The sequence below is a fragment of the Phasianus colchicus genome, chromosome 1 (assembly GCF_987193195.1).
Source record: "Phasianus colchicus chromosome 1, bPhaCol1.hap1.1, whole genome shotgun sequence".
NCBI classification, from domain to species: Eukaryota; Metazoa; Chordata; class Aves; order Galliformes; family Phasianidae; genus Phasianus; species Phasianus colchicus.
This window is the reverse complement of record NC_143436.1, coordinates 171,374,995-171,394,920: the sequence shown is the minus strand read 5'-3', so window position 1 is coordinate 171,394,920 and position 19,926 is coordinate 171,374,995. Positions and strand designations below refer to the sequence as shown.

At 44.3% G+C, this 19,926-nt stretch overlaps 2 protein-coding genes across 2 annotated transcripts in view; one reads left to right on the top strand and one right to left on the bottom strand.

The window, feature by feature from the left end:
• DHRS12 (dehydrogenase/reductase 12) overlaps positions 1-4,157 on the top strand; it is a 32,312-nt gene extending 28,155 nt beyond the window's left edge. The window contains exon 10 of the mRNA XM_031615717.2: positions 1,148-4,157. Coding sequence (XP_031471577.2) covers positions 1,148-1,287 — 140 coding nt within the window. The 3' untranslated portion in view covers positions 1,288-4,157. The remainder of the gene's footprint in view (positions 1-1,147) is intronic.
• A 6,430-nt stretch (positions 4,158-10,587) lies between these two features.
• Positions 10,588-19,926, bottom strand: part of WDFY2 (WD repeat and FYVE domain containing 2) — a 66,128-nt gene continuing 56,789 nt past the window's right edge. Inside the window, exons 8-12 of the mRNA XM_031615912.2 lie at positions 18,403-18,508; positions 14,577-14,678; positions 13,348-13,478; positions 13,003-13,111; positions 10,588-11,841 (exon numbers count right to left, since the gene is read on the bottom strand). Of these exons, the coding sequence (XP_031471772.2) occupies positions 11,812-11,841; positions 13,003-13,111; positions 13,348-13,478; positions 14,577-14,678; positions 18,403-18,508 (478 nt within the window). The 3' untranslated portion in view covers positions 10,588-11,811. The remainder of the gene's footprint in view (positions 11,842-13,002; positions 13,112-13,347; positions 13,479-14,576; positions 14,679-18,402; positions 18,509-19,926) is intronic.

Below are 19,926 nucleotides of genomic sequence, written 5' to 3'. Positions count from 1 at the left end.
CCCGAGGAAAAAAAAAAAAAAAGGTAAGAACATGACTCCTACAACCGGAATTCTCTGCATCTGCCAAAATAAATAAAAAATGTCTGACAGGGTCCTGCTTTCGAAGTCTGGAAGCATCCTTTCTGCGATACTGAGCTCAGCTTTCACACATAGTTCCCAAACTTTAGCACAAACTACTTCAAGCACCCCCATCACTTAGGAAGCAGTCCATGTTCAGTGACAGAGAAAGGAATGTTCCTCTGCCTGTTTCTCTCTCCTTGTGTTTCCCTGAGCAGAGGTTATGTGGTGTGTGCAGCCAGTTACAACATTTGCTCTAAGGAGATCAAACCCCTGCTCTGCTGCCCTGAGAATCCTGATAGGCTTTCAGAGAAATCTGCTACCCACTGTTGGAACAGATTAGTCTCAGCTGGTTAATGCAGAACTTGGACTTCACAAGTAATGGTGCTGCACTAGTGCTCTCACAGTTGTTTCATAGACATCTATGAGCACTTCCATAAGGTTCTTCAGCTCCAAATATCATGCTTTTTGAGAGAAAAAAAATCCCTTCAAATTCACAGTGATACAGCTGCATTTACAGAGTGAGTGAAGAGAACAAGACATGGAAAGCCAGACAAAGTATCACACTGAACAAGTTTGGTCAGACATCTTTATTGTGGGTACATTACTTGTGGCAGTTGAGTAATTAGCAGAAGTTCTTTAGCATGTAGAATTTATCCATTTATTTTTAAGGATGAAAGTAAGCTTTTAAAGGTAGAAAGTAATCCAAACTACAAAGTTCCAAATGAGAAATTTGTGTAGGACTAGAAGCATTATCCAGGAGACAATGAAAAACCCTTTCTGATGCAGAAAATGCAACTTCTACCTTTAAGAATAGTCACAAGCTCCTGGTCTAACAGGAGTTAAAATAGTGACTGAGAGCAGGCATAAACCCCACAGTAAGGCTTCCTTTATCCATCTGCAAATGAGATCTCACTCACCACTCTGAGTCATATTGTGTGAAAGGGCAATTATTCTGGTTCCAGGAAACAAATGAAATTAATTTCTGGTTTGGAAGATGTACATAACTAACATAGAGCTGAAAAATCTCTTTTGTGCTTAAAGAGGTAGATAAATATACCTATTAAGATTTTTTCTTTCTTTCTTCCAGACAGGCAACCAGTCCCTACACACCTACCCTTAGCAAGAACCCACAGCCCACCAGGGGATGAGGAGAAGCTAATGGAGGTGCTGGAAGAATTCTCCCAGAAGTTTAAATCCACTTCTCCAGGATCCCCTCAGTGCCACTGAAGATCATAGAGCAGATCTTCCTGGAAAATATGCTAAGGCACATGGAAGAGGAGGTGATATGGGATAACCAGCATGGCTTCACCAAGGGCACGTCCTGCCTGACCAACTTCGTTGCTTTTTATGATGGCGTTAACTGTGTCAGTAGACAAGGAAAGACCTACTGATGTCATCCGTGTGGACTTCAGTAAGGCCACACTCCCCCATAACAGCTTTATCTCCAGATTGGAAAGAGACAGAGTCCTCTATAACATTCTTCTCTCCAAAGTACATAATTTGTCTTTGAGTGTTTGCTTGCATGACTGAAGGCCAGTATCACTTTTACTCAAACTGAATGCCTCCTTTCATCTCTAATACTGCAAACTGTGGATGTCCCATCCCTGGAGGCATTCAAGGCCAGGCTGGATGTGGCTCAGGGAAGCCTGCTGGTTGGTGACCCGCACATAGTAGGGAGGTTGAAACTAGATGATCATTGTGGTCCTTTTCAACCCAGGCCATTCTATAATTCTATAATAATTCAAAGTGGAAAGGTATGGATTTGATGGGTGGACAGTTCAGTGAACAGGGAACTGGGATCATACCTAGAGAGTGGTGATCTATGTGCTGATGGGCAGATAGAGATCAGTGACAAGTGGTGTTCCTCAGAGGTCAGTACTGGGACTGGTACTCTTTAACATCTTAATTAATCAACAGTGGGATCAAGTGCACCCTCAGCAAGTTTGCAGATGATGCCAAGCTATTTGGTGCAGTTGATACACGTGGGGAACAGGATGCCATTGAGAGAGACCTAGACTGTCTTGAGCAGTGGGCCCAGGAGAACCTCCTGAGGTTCAATAAATCCATATGCAAGGTCTTGCACCTGGGTTGTGGTAACCTCTGCTATCAGTGCAAAGTGGGGGATGTAAGGATGGAGCACCACCGCAAGGGACCTGAGGGAACTGATGGATGGGAAGCTGGACATGAACCAGCAATGGACCCTCGCAGCCCAGAAAATCAACCATATCCTTCCAAAGTAGTGTGGCTGGCAGGGCGAGGGAGATGATCCTACCTCTCTGCTCTGCACTGTGAGGCCTCACCTGGAGTACTGCGTCCAGATGTGGAGTTCTGAGCACAGGAGAGACACAGACCTGCTGGAGTGCACCCAGAAGAGGGCAGCAAAAATGATCACCTCTCCTGTGAGAACAGGTTGAGAGAGCTGGGGCTGTTCAGCCTGGAGAAGAGAAGGCGCCAGGGAGACCTGAAAGCAGCCTTTCAGTACCTAAAGGGGGGCTGTAAGAAGGAAGGGAACAGACTCTTTAGCAGGGTCTGCTATGACAGGACAAGGGAAAATGGTTTCAAACTAAAAGAGAGGAGACACAAGGAAGAGTTTTTTTACAACCTTTTTACAGTGGTGAGGCACTGGAATGGGATGTCCAGAGAGGTGGTGGATGCCCCATCCCTGGAGGCACCCAAGGTCAGGCTGGACGGGGCTCTGAGCACCTGATGGAGCTGTAGGTGTCCCTGTTTGTTGCAGGGGAGTTGGACCAGATGGCCTTTAGGGGTCCCTTCCAACTCAAAAAATCCTGTGATTCTATGATTTTAGCATCACTGCTGATGCAGCATAACCACAAAGCTTTTAATTACACACTAACAGTGCTGTAGTGTACCTTCAGTGGAGGAGAGGGAGGATACCATAGGCCTGTTAAAAATAAATTGTATTCAGATGTGCTCATTGTGGGGAATGGTGGTCCCTGCAAATTTGTTCTGTTCCTGAGACTTTCACCCACTGTGAGTATGCATGTACTGTCTCAAGACACAGTAAGGATGTAGTCTTTGAATTGGACAGAAAATTTGGGAGGCATTAAAATAAAACCCAAGTGATAGCTCTGAGGTTTGTGAAGTTAACCAAAATCTTCTGGAGGACGTAGCACACAGAGAAATGCAGAGGAGTGTACCTTCAGAAGTCCTCAGGAAATAAATGGTTAAAGTTTCAAATGATATTTAAACACTGTATTTGACAGGGTGGTTGCTTCCTTCAGCATATGAAGATGACTAGGCTCAAATGTGTTTCTGGGAATGCAGAAACTCTTGCATTGCTTGCTTAGTTTAAATGGAAGGATTCTTCACAGCCTTCAGTTTCTATAAATCAGTTTTGGTATGCAGAAATGATCTGCTTCTTCATGTTTAAACAGCAAGAATTTAGGAACGCTGCCAAATACTTTCCACATTACTTTATGGAGCCAGGACTGAATATTATCCTGTTTATGTCAAGACACTATGAAGTAGGAGGCTTTAACACATTCCACACCCAGACATAGTTGGATCTCTCCCCTTCAGGAAGCAGAGAAATGACTCTGTGACTCTAGGCAGGAAAATAAATAGCATACTAAGCTGTACATGCTTGCCATTTCTGTGAAAGATTGGGGAATTGCTTTATCATTACAAATGGAATACGAAGGGAAAGGGAAAATGGGGAGGCACAGGTTTTAGAGGAGAACTCCATCTCCTGATAAGAGAATTTTGCCTGGAACTGTTTTATTTGCAGACACAAAGGGTAGAATTTGTCTTACCTGATCTGCAGAATTACTCACTCTAAATCAGTAGAGAGAAAACAGGCTCCTTCACAGTGATTTAATGGATCTAGTTTAAGAAACCCTTACATTTCTGCATCTTTCTAATGACTGTGAAGACAACCAGTTCATAAAAAAGACATTCTAGTGGGATTATCTTTATCTTTTATACTACAAATGTACTGCAAAGCCAAGATTGTTATCAGCAATCGCAGTGACATGAGCCAACTGTGCTTGCTGGCAAACTGCATCCAAAACCTCAAAAAACTATACTACTGTTTCTACACATCACTGTGCATCAGTGTGATACATCAAAAGAACTAGGGTATCACAGGTATTCTTTGGAGCTCTCTACGATGTCTGTAGCTAAAGACCATGCTGATGGGCAAGGAACACATTATGTTCACTTCACATAATTGTGTTTCCCAAAAGATGTGGTGGAACACAGTCCTGGATCAGACATTTCCATTTTCAATTCAGTCAATTACTGTATCTTTGGAATGACAGCATTTTTTTGAAGACATAATCATAGAATCACAGAATGGCTTGGGTTGGAAGGGACTTAAAGCCCATCTGGTCCCAACCCCCTGCCAAGGGCAGTGCCAGCCAGCAGCTCAGGCTGCCCATGGCTCCATCCAACCTGGCCTTGAGAGCCTCTAGAGATGAGGCATCCACAGCTTCTCTGAGCAGGCCAGGTTGGATGGGGGCCCTGGGCAGCCTGAGCTGCTGGCTGCAGCTCTGCCCACAGCAGGGGGATGGGACTGGATGGGATTTAAGGTCCCTTCCAACCCAAGCCATTCTGTGATTCTATGAACTACAGCTATTGAAAACAAAAGCCTGACTGAAAGGCTTGAGTAGTAACTGCATTTCTCAGTCTGGTAGCTGCAAAGCTAATAAAAACAATATATACTTGAGCGTTTAAGTCCAGTTGCTTCAGAGCTGTGCAGAAGAAAAGTTTAATGACTTAATGATACTTAAATAGTTCATAAAATAACCCAAAGTGCTCTTTAACATGTATTAAATGCACATTCTTTACTAGTTTATTAATATATCCTGTATTTTTTGTTATAGTCACTGCTTACAGTGGAAATAAAGCCATAAAACTACTTTAATCAAAGTTTGGTTGTAATGTGAAAAAAGAGACAGATACTGTGGTTTAAGAGACCTTACAATTTTAAATAACATTAAATACAGGTCAGCAATTAGAAACCAAATCTGGAACCTCCCACAGTACTGCTGATATGTCCCCACTTAAGCTTTATTTCACTCTTTACCACAAGAGCAAATGAGGTACAAAGCTGTAAAGCCAGCAAGATGCTTTGTGTTAATGCAATCAGCATAAATTCTACCTGCATCTAAGCAAATACATCTAGTATCACCTATACAAATCTTAGGGGCAAGAGAAAAATGGCATCCAGTGACAGACTATCAGAAATAGAAGGCTGTCCAAATTCCTGCTAAGCAGTGCATGGTAAGGACTGTGATGCACACCCGCTCTATAGGATTTGGGTGTGATGTTGAATATGCCACGCTTGGGCTCAAAGGCAAGAGTTTTCCTATAGAGTTTAGTGTAAACTCTTAAAAAAAACTATGTAAAGAACTTATTTGGTGGAACACAGTCCTGGGCCAGACATTTCTATTTTCAATTCAGTCAACTACTATATCTTTGGAATGCTAGAGCATTTTTTGAAGGCCTAATATTAGGAGCAGTCCTGTTTTTCACTAATGATCAACTAGTGAGTGCACAGTGCTATTGCCAAATAGGTCACTTTCAGATGACAACCTGATGGCCATTGACTTCAGTGGAGGAGGACAGCTATGAAATAGTTTAATCCACACTTCCCTTCTACCCATGTTCTTCCATTCACTGTGTGTGCTGCTCTGTCACACTCCCTACAAAAGGAATGCCTTCTGATGACACCACATACTACTTATACTAAATCAGGGCTGATCAATGTCCACCCAATGGCTCTTGTTCTCTGTCAAGGCAGAATCTAATGTGCAGCCTACCAAGAGGCACAGCCTGGTCAAAGGGTTTTCAGCCTGAGTGCTTGTTGTGCCAGCAATGGCAGCCGTACCCACAGATAAAGTGCTGGAGGAGTGGGAGAGGTAAAATGAGAGCCAGTAGAGACTGCAGCAAGTTGCCAAGAGGTGAGGTTTTCCTCGCAAAAATCTTCTTGGTCATTTTCCATTGCTTTTAGATACTGCAGGAGTTGAGAATCCACAGTTCAGAAACCCATAGAACTGGAAAGGCAAAAAGGAAGCTATGAGATGAGGCAGAAGATTGGACAGTTAGCTCACTACCCAGCCAGCCTGCTGACACACTGCTGGGTTGGTATACTGAGGAGAAGTGACACTGTTTGCTCATGAGACAGTTGTCAGTTCTGTGCCAACCACCTCACCAGGCAGATGAATGAGACTGGTGAAACTCAGCAACCTGAATTTCTTGTTACAAATCAACACAGGCATTGAGAAGGAAAACAGCCAGGAACTGATGGAAATACCCCAGTGAACTGGCACTATTTATTCAGTTACACTGAAGATGGTTAGATATGTAAAGGAACAGAAGTGGGAATTGTTACAAGACAATTAGCAGGAAAAGATGGTCATGTTGTTGAGCAATGCTCCTGGAAACACTGACCCCAGCAAAAGTCAGCAAGATTTTCCCTGCAAAGTCCTCAGATTCTGAAAGACAGTGAACTTCACACGGTTCTGATCTGATCACGGAATTGTTAAAGCTGGAAAAGACCTCTAAGATCACTGAGTCCAACCATCATCCCATCCCAGCATGCCTGCTAACCATGTCCTCCAGTGCCACATCTGCGGTACAAGCTCCAGGCAGGGTGGGCGAAGGGGAAAATAGCTTTTACTCAACATCAAAAACAGTGGTGAAAGCTTCAAGAAACTATTTTGAAAGTGGTTGTAATTACTAAAGTTAAATCAAGTTCATGTACTCATTGTTGCCGAAACTTCAATGATTGGTTGGTTGGGCAGCCACACTGCTTGTGACAGGACAAATTAGAGGTGCTAATGGGTCCTTCACATCCCAGGGAAGCTCTGCCCAGTTATAACCCGTTTGTACTTGGTTGGCATCTGCAACAATGCCTCACTGAGTAAGCAGGGATGGAAAAATTGTGCAAAGCTCCAGAAAGTTGAGGCTAGATGAACACTAAAACAAAGGACAAGAAAGGGAGATCTTCATAGGCTCAATCTCACACCTCATCAATGGCACAACTTGTGGCTTCTGGATCCTGATGTGAGCTGTGGTAAACTGGTAGTGCTAGGACAGAGGGTGGTTCAGCTTTGCACAGTTCTGATGTTTCCATTTAATTATATATATATATTTGCAAACATTTTGGTGACAGACTGGGCCTACATGTAACCACACAGAGTTAATTGCTGAAACTGAAATCTCAGTCTGTTTTTGTTTGTTTATGTTCAGGGGCAAAGATTTCCTGCCAAATTTCATGTGAGATTTTGAAGAGGAGTTCCTGTTCTTCCTCACAAAGGATCGATGCTAAAGGGACTCAGCATGTTAATGCATCTTGAAGGAAGTTCACGTCTGTTCTTACTGCTCTGTACCATCATCACATATGGAAACAATTTTAGACACTGATTGAAAACATCGTATTTGCTCAGTGGGGCCCCCTGGAAAGGAGAGGCACCTGCAAAGCCACTCACTGCAGAACTACCTCCTACGGACTACACAACAGAATTTTGGTTGTTTTGACACAAATTCTTTTGTCAATAGCAAAACCAGACACATACTACATTTTTTAACTTCTTAGTAGCCCCAGTATTTTTCTAAACCATGTAGTAAGTGAAGATGTTAAGTGGACTTTTAATTACAGAAGCATAGCACAGCTGAGGCTGGCAGGGCCATCTGGGTGCCTCTGCTCCATTCCCTGCCCCAGCAGGGACACCCAGAGCAGGGTGCCAGGGCCACATCCAGGCAGTTCTGAGATCCCCAAGGAGGAGACCCCACAGCCTCTGTGCAGCCTGTGCCAGTGCTCTGTCACTGCACAGCACAGAAGGGCTCCTGGCGTTCAGAGGGAGCCTCCTGTGCTCCAGTTTGTGCCCATGGCCTCTGGTCCTCACGCTGGACACCACTGACAGAGCCTGGCTCTGGCATCCACCCTTCAGAGATTTATGAACATTGATGAGATCCCCCTGAGTCTCCTCCTCTTCTCCAGCTGAGCAGCCCCAGCTCTCTCAGCCTTTCCTCACAGGAGAGGTGCTTCAGGCCCTTCATGATCCTTATGGCCCTTTGTTGAACTCTCTCCAGTATATCCATGTCTCTCTTGTACTGGCCGAGCTCTAGACACAGCTGGGGGAGAGGTTGGTTATTCCTCTCCAACTGTGACACCCTCAGCACACATAAAGTTAACTTTTCTTATTCCTATAGCATTTTTTTTGGAACATGTACAATCGTTTTTGTGTGTCTGGCCATCCATCTTCTTATCAGCAGCCAAGCCATGCAGAGGGAATGCACCTCTCTTTCCCACAGTACAGGATGTATTCATGCCACACTCTCAGGTGAAGAGCTGTTATCACTTTCAATGTGCCAGGAGTCAACGTGCTGACATCCACAAGGCAGAAGGTCAAATGGGCTTCATTGTAGTAGCGACAGGAAAGAGAGCAGATGAGGACACCAATGCCACCATCTGGGGCAATTCTGACTGACAGACTTTTACTCCTATTATGCCTTCTCCTGTTTCAAAATCTCTAATCCTGGTGTTAAGCCTCCCGCTCCAGAAGGACCATCAGTACCATCCTGCCCACGTTCTTTTCATAGAATCATAGAACCACAGAATGGTTTGGTTTGGGACTTTCAGAGATCATCCAGTACCAACCCTGCTGCCACCCACCAGATAAGGGTAAATGTTCATGTTTACCTTCCTTCAGCCACCTGAAGCCTGCATGGCTGTTTGTGCGACCTACGCCTTCCTCACCACCTGCATGAACACTACAGATTCCACTCCATTTAAAACCAGGTGGGTGGGTTCTCTGAAGGGCACGGCTTTTTCCCCTGCAGAAACACCAGCTAAGAGAGAAATGAAAACCAAGTTTTCTAAAATCAAGAGCAGGGGAAGGCCAGCACTGTCTGTATACCCTTTGGCACAGCAGGATGCAGCGCTAAAAGCTTGCTGCTGAAGTTCAGCAGCCCTGGGGAAGAGAGGCTTTTTGTTTGAGTCCGTGTGGGTGAAGTGTGTGGCTTACATCTGTACCAAAAGACACAGCACTGCCCTCCCCCAGTAACAATAAATAAAAACAGCTCATGTTTGTTATTTGACAGTTATAATTGAAAGAAAAGGACCAGGCAATAGGGATCCTTTTTTTTTGCTGATCTAGAAGACAAAATAAATAGATATGGTTACACTAGCCATGCAAGACAGGAAGGTAAGCATAGGTAGACAGTACAAAATGCTGCTTGTTTCATGGAACCGGGCTGAACCAGCCCGTAAACTGTTGACAGGTAGGTAAAAGAATCATTGTTGGAGTTAACACACCCATTTTCCCTTCACATCACTGCATTACAGTTCTAAAGGTAAAAGCAAAGAGAGATGCTTCTCTTTCTTCCCCAGCTTCCCTTTCAGCTTGTATCATTTTCTAAGTCACAACCAGTCTGACCTGGGGCTGCAAGGTAACAGGGCATCAAGTTAAACCCAAATAACCCTCCAGGTAGTTTATTTAGAAAAAACAGCAAGGGAAAGTTTGCAAAATGGGTTCATATACCCAATATCTACCCATCAGCAACACTGAAACCACAGCTCCTCGGGAAGAGAAGATGGGGACAAGAGTTTACTGTAAGAGTTCAAAACATACCTTGCTCCAAAATTTGGTCATCTTTGGAGTCAGTTCCTCACTTTTGTTTGAATAAGATGTGCCCCGAAGAGCTGGGCATTCACCGAGCAGATCCTCAGCTTGCAGACTTGTGAGCTCCACTGATGTTAAGCACAATTCATGCTGTGGGCCCCAGCCTGTTGCAGCCATTATGGCTCATCAGGAAGAGAGTTAAATTACCTGAGTGCTCCCAAGTTTCTGCCACCATGTGAATTACTCTCTGTGGCATCAGAGCAAGTTCTGGCCAAAAAGCCTAGAGCCCAGGGTAATGTGGAACAGCACAGGCCAGCAAAGTTTCACACATCTTCTCCAGCTGGAACGAAATCTGGCAGTAGACTCACTCATCTTGCATGCCTTTCAAGAGGAAACGAGCATCTAACTTCCAGGAAAGAAAGTAGGAGGGCTTAAAGATTAGTAAAGTTGAAGCAGGAAAGTGAGTCTTTTTAGTGAGATGTGACATATGTTTGAAAATGTGCTTTAAAAAATTTGCTGCATAGAGGGGAACCAACAACAGGCTGAGCAGCCAGGAAAGCTGGGGTGGCATCATTTCAGACAACACAGCTGCAGAATGCTTGAACACCATTTATAGGATGTATAAAAAAAAAAATAATTTTCCCTGAAGAATTTACCTTCATGGAGGCAGCTCCTCAGATTCAGATTAATATTATGAATGGTGCTTACCTTTTTTGTTCTGTTTTCTTTTTTTTTTGCATTCTCTCTCAAGTGAAGGTGTACAGCTCTTCTCTGTGTAGCGGTGTGCTTTATAGAGAGAAACACCACAATCTCCCACCGAGAGGGGAGAAGCAAAGTACAAAATGGGGGCAAGGCTGACTGCTGCTGACCGCTGTATTTCATCACAAAGACCAACAGAGCCCTGCATCAATAGGAGATACAGGAACACAGCCTGCAGATCAAGAGCATTGCCAGTAGTGTGTTAAAAAGCAAAATGGATTTAGAGGAACCCAGAGATGACTCTTCATTTAAGACAGATCTAGAAAAAAAAAGTTTTGCTTTTGTTTATCCATCTTGACACTTTCCTTTTAAAAGGGTAAGTTTGGTCAATCCAGGTTTTTTAAATACTTCTTTATTCTTAAAAGAAACTGCCAAATATGATAACAGGACAATAAGTGTTGTTCAGCAGTATCAGTTTCTGATCTAGAGAGGAAATTAATAAAAACATCATCGGCATTTTAAAAAATAAATATGACTAAACGTATGGAAAACAGAAAATCAAATTCATGTTCAACAACACAGACAGGTACAAATGCTGAAATGCTGCTGCACAAGGTAGAGGTAGAGGTAAAACAGACTTCTCAACCCCAGACCTGTTTTAGATCTGCTCCCCCATTCCCCTGCACACACTCCTGAAAGTTGTTGTCAATAATTTCATTTGAATCCTCCTCAGCCTCATCAGACTCCAAGCAGGTCCGTGTGCTCTTTCTAATGCTCCGAGCTGGAAAACTATTTCAGCTTTTGTAGAAATAAGTTGCTAAGCAACCTGGCCCCCGGGTTTTGCAACTGGTGCAGCAAGGAAAGTGGCAGGAAGCCGTGCTTTAGCTACAACAAAACAACAAAACGCTCTCCAGATGATGTCTCTAGGACAAGAGGATGGTAGAGCCCTTGGTAGGAATTGCAAGTCCACCAGATGCTTGGTGATGCGACCACAGAAGGAGCAGTGCCGTGCCTGGAGCTCTTCTGCTGAAGTGAGCACTGTCAGCAGGAACATCCCAAACACACAGGTGGGGAGAGCTGATTGCCTTACACTGGAAACTGACACGGTAAGACACAAACCAAGAACCCTCGGTACAAAGCAGCAAGTATCCTGACATCATGATGTATAAAAACTAAAAATTGCACCACACACGGATTCTCCAAACAAACTCAAGACAACCGAAGTCAGATCGTACAAACCGTTAGTTAAAAAAATACCTTCTTGTGTATTTTGAGAATAAATGGAAAGAGTCTTCGTGCAAATGTTCAACCTTGATCAAGCAGAGGACATAAATCGTTGTAAACACATGAGTTCCTTTCTCATCCGCCATAAGCACCCAGCATTACCTATCTTCTGCAGAATGATTAGGGTTAGGAAATCTGCTTCTTCTGCAAATGTCACCCTTCAAGTTCCACTGACGTATCAAGACACTACCGGCGTCATATCCCACAGCTGTTAATACAACAACATATCATAACACGGTGAGTAGTGGTGAAATATAACAACATAGTATATAAAACTAATTTGCACTTTTTAATTTCTGTTTAAGGGAGGCTACGTGCCCAGAGGGGGATGCACCAGGTCCAAAGTTTAATTTCATTTTCCAACACTCATATCAATCACTTGACATTTGCCCTTTATAAGCCAGGTTAATATCTGGTTTTAAGCTATAAAAACCCATACCACATTGCTAACTTGTGTGATTAGTAGTTGTAACACAATTACAAGATAGATCTTTTCTTGCATCTAAGCCTGGGGCCCCCAGCACAAGAAAGACGTGGAACTCTTGGAGGGAGTCCAGAGGAGGGCCACTAAGATGATCAGAGGGCTGGAGCACCTCTCCTATGAGGAAAGGTTGAGGGAACTGTGATTGTTTAGCTTGGAGAAGAGAAGGCTCTGGGGAGACCTCATTGGTGCCTTCCCATATTTGATGGGAGTGTATAAACAGGAGGGGGTATGACTGTTTGAGAGGGTGGATAGTGATAGGATAAGGGGGAATGGTCTTAAACTGAGACAGGGGAGGCTTAGGTTAGATATTAGAAGGAAGCTTTTGACTCAGAGGGTGGCGACACACTGGAACAGGTTGCCCAAGGAGGTTGTGGATGCCCCATCCCTGGAGGCATTCAAGGCCAGGCTGGATGTGGCTCTGGGCAGCCTGGTCTGGTGGTTGGCGACCCTGCACATAGTAGGGGGGTTGAAACCAGATGATCATTTCAACCCAGGCCATTCTATGATTCTATGATTCTATGATTCTACTGTTGTTGTTTTTAATTCCTAAAGTCTTGTTATACACTTATTCATTATTTTAGCTACTTCTCTGCATGGAGTTTGACATCTGTGGGCCCTTTGTTAACATGGCCTCACAAATTACATCAGCCACTTCAAAAAGCTGTTTTGTCCTCTTTACTGGAAAGCGCACTGTTAGCACTGACTTGGCCGTGACTAGTCTTGTCCCCATCCCTTTAGGTTCCCTGTGGTCTTTTTTGGGCAGAAGCGTGTCAGTTGGTGTGAGAGAGATCAGTGTGGAAGATGGTAGCTAGGACATACATGGATTCCCATGGGAGAAGAAGAAGAAATGAAGTACAGAAGCTAGAGTAATCTCCTCCCTCCTACCTTAATAACCTTGTCTGTCCCCGAGGTCAGCAGCCATCCTCTAGTGGCATCAAAGTGTACATGAACTATGTTGTGCTTACTGTCGTGGAAAGTAGCTGTGGGCGCCCGCCTTGAAGAAAGAGATCCCAAATCAGCAAAAAACACAGCTGCCAGGTATCAAGGAAACAAGCATTTGAAGCAAGCACTGATCTGTTATGCACTGATTGGACTTCTGCTAATGGGACCCAGGACCACCCCACTGGCTGCTCCCTCCCCAGCCCTGCAGCCACTTGGGCCACCCATACCCTCCCAGTTACAGGCATTTTGTCCCACTCCAGCTCTAGGCTGCTCGGCACCCACACTTACTCCTCATCCGTTATGGACTCGTGGCAGCTATCGCAGACCCTCACTTCAAACTCGAACCCCATCAGCGGGATGGAGGAGCGCTTGGAGCTGCACTTGCCGCAGACGGCTTTCCCGCATTTGCGGCAGTGATGCTGTGGGAGACAACACGGGAAAGGACATCTTCAGTCATGAGCCTGGGGATGGGTTGCTGTTCTGCTCCCAGCTCTCCCATCTCACTTTCACAGGGCTCAGCTGAGGTTGCAGCAAAAAGGAAAGCTATTCTTCCAATGGGAGGTGAAGGAAAATGGTCATCTTCATATACACCCACCTTCTCCTAGCCATGTCCATCTTCTGAGTCTCTCTTTGGGGGAGTAGGGGTCTACACCCTCAGTGAGCAATAGGTACCGTATTAAAATATGTCCAGCTCAAAGTAGCACAGGGTACACTGGTACAGTATAACTCCAGAGACTCAGCCTATCTGTCTAAGTACAAATGCACATCGCCTGATCATCTCAGTCAACTCTGCTGGCCATTTTCAGCCACTGTTCAGTACCACAGTTTCTGCATTTTGATACTACCTGTATTCTGTTTTCTCACACACTGACTGCATAGGACCAAGGGCTGCTGTGCCTGTCACAGGAGAGCTAGGCCCTGTAGTGACAAGCGTTAAATAAAGAGGAAAGGGCAGCTTAGCTGTGGCCCAGACACCTGTTTCAAGGCCCAAGAGGTCACCCTTTCCTGCCTTTTCATGCCCCTCTCCCAGAAGACCACAATCCACAGCCTTCTCCTGTTGGGCAGGGATGTGCAGCAGTATTCCAAGCAGACCAGTAAGTCTCTTCCAACACAGCTTAAACAGTTACAGATGTTTACCCAAGCCCATTAAAAACAGCTTTAGTTCCAGCACGATCTCCAAGAATTAGCTGCAAATTTTTTTCTACAACAGATTCAGATGACAATAAGCAAAATCCCACATGGCTAAAGCTACAGACAGCCCCAAAACAATTTACTCAGCTCAGACTCAATCATACACATTTGCTATTGGGACAGGCTGCCAAAATTAAAAAGAAAAAAAAAAAGAGAAAAACCTTCTGCTTCTCATGAGTATGAATCATTGAGGGGAGCTCACTATTGCTAGAAGAACAAAGAGAAAGTTCTCAAGCCTTTATAGGAAAAAAAGACTACCATAACATACTATGAGAGAGAAGGAGCCTAATTGCATCATATTAACACAGCAAAGGACCCATACAAACCTGCCTGAGGCCTATTTTCTTACTGTCCCACATTTGCTTGAAGTTCCAGAAGAAAGGCTGGTCACATTTTTGACAGGAGTCGCTGTCCAGCCACTCAGGGGTCTGTAACACACACATACACAGGTGGAGGACATGAGAAACCAACTTCCACCACAATCCGAGGATAAGGAAGATGTGATGGAGTGCAATGATGTGGTCAGCTGAACTTGATTAAAACTCCCCAGTGATCATTCTACCTGATGAAGGGGTTTTTTTTTTTGGCTCAGCTCTGAGCCTTGAAGTATGCACGAGGAACAGTTCTCATTCACCACATGAAGCAGAGTCTGATTATAAGTCCATAAAAATAACCCAGGAACAAATAAGCCTCCCCAGCCTCTTCAAGTTTGGAATTAAGTATCTAAAAATTAATGTCTTGTCTGGACAGCATTAACCATCTGCACTGGAGGTAATTATATTTCCAGTATCCAAGCTACTCCAAGAGGCATTCATTCCTGCTGTTAGAGATACCTGTGCTGCGAATCTGACAAGGCAGGCAAGATGGGATTCTGAAGAAGCCCGAAACCCAAAACACCTCTTTTCTCTGCTTTCACATACAGATGATGAAAGGAAAGCTTTCTGTTTCCTAATTCCATGTGTAGATTTGCACTCATGCTGTGGGTGAAGTGGGTAAAAAGATTTAAAGAATATAAAGAAAATATTAAAGGCCTTTCTCCCTCCTGCAGCCAGGTTTTGCTGTAAAGAGTAGCAAGGATGGATTCCCCGCAGGGAAGCACTCTCACCAGACACTGAAGGAGCTCAGGAAATGCCTGAAATGGCAGGAGGGCTTGTGGAGGAAGCGAATGACCTCCTCCCCTACTCTTGGGTCCCCTGACACGTGCCTTGCTGGTGGACGTTCAGTGCTTCTCCCCACAGACTTCAGGAAACACAGCTTTGGACACGAGACTCCAAAAGAGTCGTGGTTTCTGCATTTGCAGAGGGCCACCAAAATGATCCAAGGGATGGAACACCTCCCCTACAAGGAGAGGATGAGAGAGCTGGGGCTGTTCAGCCTGGAGAAGAGAAGGCTCCAGGGAGAGCTGAGAGCAGCCTTTCAGAGTTAAAGGGGAACAGTAAGAAGGAAGGGGACAGACTCTTTAGTAGGGTCTTTTGTGATACAACAAGGGAAAATTGGGAAATTCAGACTGGATATAAGAAAGTTGTTTTTTACAATAATGGTGGTGAGGCAGTGGCATGGGTTGCCCAGAGAGATGGTGGATGCCCCATCCCTGGAGACACCCAAGGTCAGGCTGGAGAGGCTCTGAGCACCTGATGGAGCTGTAGGTGTCCCTGTTCAGTGCAGTGGGGAGTTGGACTAGATGGCCTTTAAGGGTCCATTCCAACTCAAAAATTCTATGATTCTATGATTTGACCCTTCTCCATCTGTCTGTCCATCCATCTGTCCTATTTGGGCTTAGCAGGAGTTCTTGAACAGGGGATGACTTCTGCTCTTCTCACCTCACCAGCAGGACTAGATCCCAAGGACAAGGGTTCAGCCCAAAGTGGTGTTGGTGAGCAGGTTTGTCCCATCCCCAGAGAGGGACAACCCTCCCAACACTGCCTCAGCATGCTCCTACCCAGCCCCAACTGGGCAAGATTGAACAAAATACCAAGTAAAGTTCAAAGTGAGGCTGCCCCTCCAAATAAACTCCACTTGGCTTCTTCCATATTGGAATTTAAAAAGGCAAGAAATGCAGCTGAGATTGAGAATTAAAAACACTATGAAGGCCAGACAAAGATAAGGGAAGGCGGATGGAGACCCTCAGATCCCATGGCAGTTTTGACCCCCAGCAATAAACTCAGGCAACTCTGAGCTTCAGCTTGTTCTGTCAGTTACTTTGAATGCTGTTCATTCTGTAGGGGCAAATCTCTCTCTTTTCTATCCACAACAGTCTTTTAGACTAATGCCTACAGATCTGCATCTGAACACTACACATGAAGATGTTTTGCTTGTGACAAGGAACTGCTTTGTAGTCAAATAGAAACACAGCTTCCAGCGTTTTTCAGATGTTTTCTTCTCACAGCTTTTTAAAAATAGATAAAAATAAGGAATCAAGCAACAAAATGGCATAATTCACTCCAGTGCAATCACAGAGACGTGGGAAAATCTTATATCAAACTGAAAACAGCACACATCCAGTGGAAAAAAAAAGGAAAAAAAACTTATTTAAAGGGGAAAATAGCAAAGCCAACATCCAAGTATTTGATAATCACATCTCAAGGGTTCATGTTTTGGGGGTGGTTTAACACAATGGTTGCCCTGCTACGCTATGGATAACACGAACAAGCCCATGTTGCCATAGTCAGAGAGCACCACACACATCAGCACCTGCTGCTAAGCCCTCCTGTAGCTCATTATACTTCCCCTCCACTTTTTAACCAGTCTTCTCACATTACTGTTGTCTGTTTTGCAACCAACCAGTCTTAACCCTTACTGCAGGCTGCCAATAAGTAAGTTTTCCATTTCTGGATGTTCAGGCTGCAGCAAAAAGGAAACATCTGTTGGGAGGGAAAAACCCACTCTGCTTTTGTTTCACTTTTGGAGCTGATGATATAATTGGCCATTAGATTAGCAATTAAAGAGAGCCAACTGGAATGCTAATTCACAGAAAAAAAAAGGGAGCAAGAGTAGCTCAGTTCCTGCTTAGGTCTGTTTGAGTAGGTTTTTAAATCCAATTTTCCACTTATCTTTTTTCCTTGCTCAAGGGAGACATGCACAACCCAGGGAGACCAAAACCTTGGTGGAGAAGCAGCAAAGCTGATTACAGATTGTGCTGCCAAAAGCAGCTGGGAAAAACTTGCTGCCCTTATCCTTCCTTGCTTTTCTCTAATCTTAATTACAGTGGTCTTCCCCACCAGGCACTAGAAGGAACAGGTAAAGGGATGTACTCAGATGTGTATTTCCAGATGCATCTTTCCCAGCCACAGCCCCACACTGGCTGGGAATAAAACCTCACCCCAACTGACTCAACTGACCCACCAGGGGTATTCAGGGTCTCAGTGTCCACCCAGAGAAATAGGGCAGAGCATTAGGAATAGCTGTTGCCCCCATGCAGAGATTCGCTGTGACTCATTTTACCAGGATTTGCCATATTCAGGGCTAGGGCTGGAGCCTGACTCTCTCGCTCGTCCTGCTGAGTCAGGTCTTCAAAACTGCTGAGCAGAGACTGTTCCTGCAGCACAAAGACCTGGGGTACATTTTGCACTTGTTTGCATCCGTTGGCTGCACAGCACCAAGGTGGTTGGGAACGTGTAAGTGAAATCTTACTGTCTGTATCAGCAATGCTGTCATCTACCCACTTCCATATGGCTATACCAAAGGGTAGCAAGGCCCAGTAGTAGCAGGTGAGAGTGAAGCCATAAATAAACGTCTTTTCAGCAAGAATAGAGGGGAAACCAACACTGGGTTGCACATTTCCAGAGATAACGAAGAACTTTCTAGTTCTGTTTTCTTAACAAAAATCCCAATAATTATCAATCTGTCCATTTACCTCTGAAATGACAGCATTTCTCATGATGTCCTTAAAAATAAAGAGGACACCTTCAGAGCAGTAACATAAAGGACAGAAACCATTTAGCAGCTTACTTAATACACATTTTCTGCCAGATAATTTCCCCTGTACCATATTATCAAAGGCATGGCATAATTGCTGTATAAGAACTGGAGCATATCCAACAACATTTTTAATGTCTGAAAAGTTCTTATTCTAATTGAAAGCTGCACACGTTAAAAAGGCCACTTTCTTCCCAAGACTGCTTCAGACAGAATCAGCAAGAATCATGCCCCTACCTCCTGTCTCTCAACATCCATGTTCCAGACAACTATTCCCCCGTCGGCACCACAAGAGATGAGCTGCCGAGTGTGGTGAGCGTAGGAGAGAGACTGAACTTTATCGCTGGAAAAGAAACAATGCAGTTACAAATCAACCATTTAAAGCTAGCACAAAAGTAAGGACAAAACATACAATAAAGAATCAGGAACCATGGAATCATAGAACGGCTTGGGTTGGAAGGGACCTTAAAACCCATCCAGTCCCAACCCCCTGCCAAGGGCAGTGCCAACCAGCAGCTCAGGCTGCCCAGGGCCCCATCCAACCTGACTTTGAGTGCCTCCAGGGATGGGGCACCCACAGCTTCTCTGGGCAATGTAAATCATTCATTTGCCTGCATGTTTTTTTTTTTTTCCCCCCCATTTTCAATGCAGTTCCGGTATTCATCGGAAGCAAACTGAAGCCTTTGCTGTCCAGTTGGAACCAAAACCAGAGTGCTGCTCACTTAGGCAACATCCACAAAATCAAGGACCTGTTCTGACAACTGGTTGCACTGCTCCTGAAATTGAGAGTTGAGCTGGGAAGTCAAAACAGAGCTGTAGCTTCAGGGGCTTTCCCAAAGCCATCTGAGTGCATAAATGTAGCCTTAGGGAGTTCCATTCTCTTCAGTAGGTCAATAACACTTGATTTTGGTAAACCTCTGCAACATCTAGAGATGAAGCGCTAAAGAACTACTGAATCTTTTCTTTTAGCACTAATTAGCATTATAAAAATAATACAGGAATTGTTAAATTGTTTCTAAGCCTTCCCAAGATAAGGTAGATGATTTAGTTTATTTTCCTTCCTTTAAATAAAAAGTTGCATGTAAAAAACAATACAGCTTAAACCCAACCTGCTGATTCTATTGTCACCATTAATTGGAACATTTCTTGGTCCCCACTGCCATCAGGTCTCTATACTATACAGAGCCAGCCAACAGCCATGCTATGGATTAAGGTCCAGATGCTAACTTCATACTAAAACATCTAATTTCTATATTAATAAATGTAGCAGGGGTGCATTAGCAAGCATCAGTGTTAGGGTATGAGGATGATCTGGGGATTTCACAAAAGCTCTGCAGCGCTCTGAAATCCCAGTGGCCCAACAAAAATGTCCAGCAGAGTGCAGCATCACTCAAGAGAAATGTATGAATACATAAGAAGCTGTAAATACTGTCAGACCAAAACGGCCATGGGATTTTGCCTCTTCGAATCTGAGCCTGGCAAGCTATTCCCACATATATGCTCTGTCAATGCACCAAAAACCTGCTGTAAGTATTTAAAAGGCTTGGAAGTCATCACAGCTAGTGACATTCTAACTTACTCAGTGTCCAGAAAAAGATTACTCTTCTTCAAATACATCTATTGTACTATGCAAATGTGAGGTCTGTATGTGCTCTCTGCATTAAGGAGATGCTGCAGGCACATATGGATAAAGAACATTACTTACATTTCAGGCTGCAGGTAAAGTGAGATGGAAAACACATGGTTAACATGCAGCAAAAT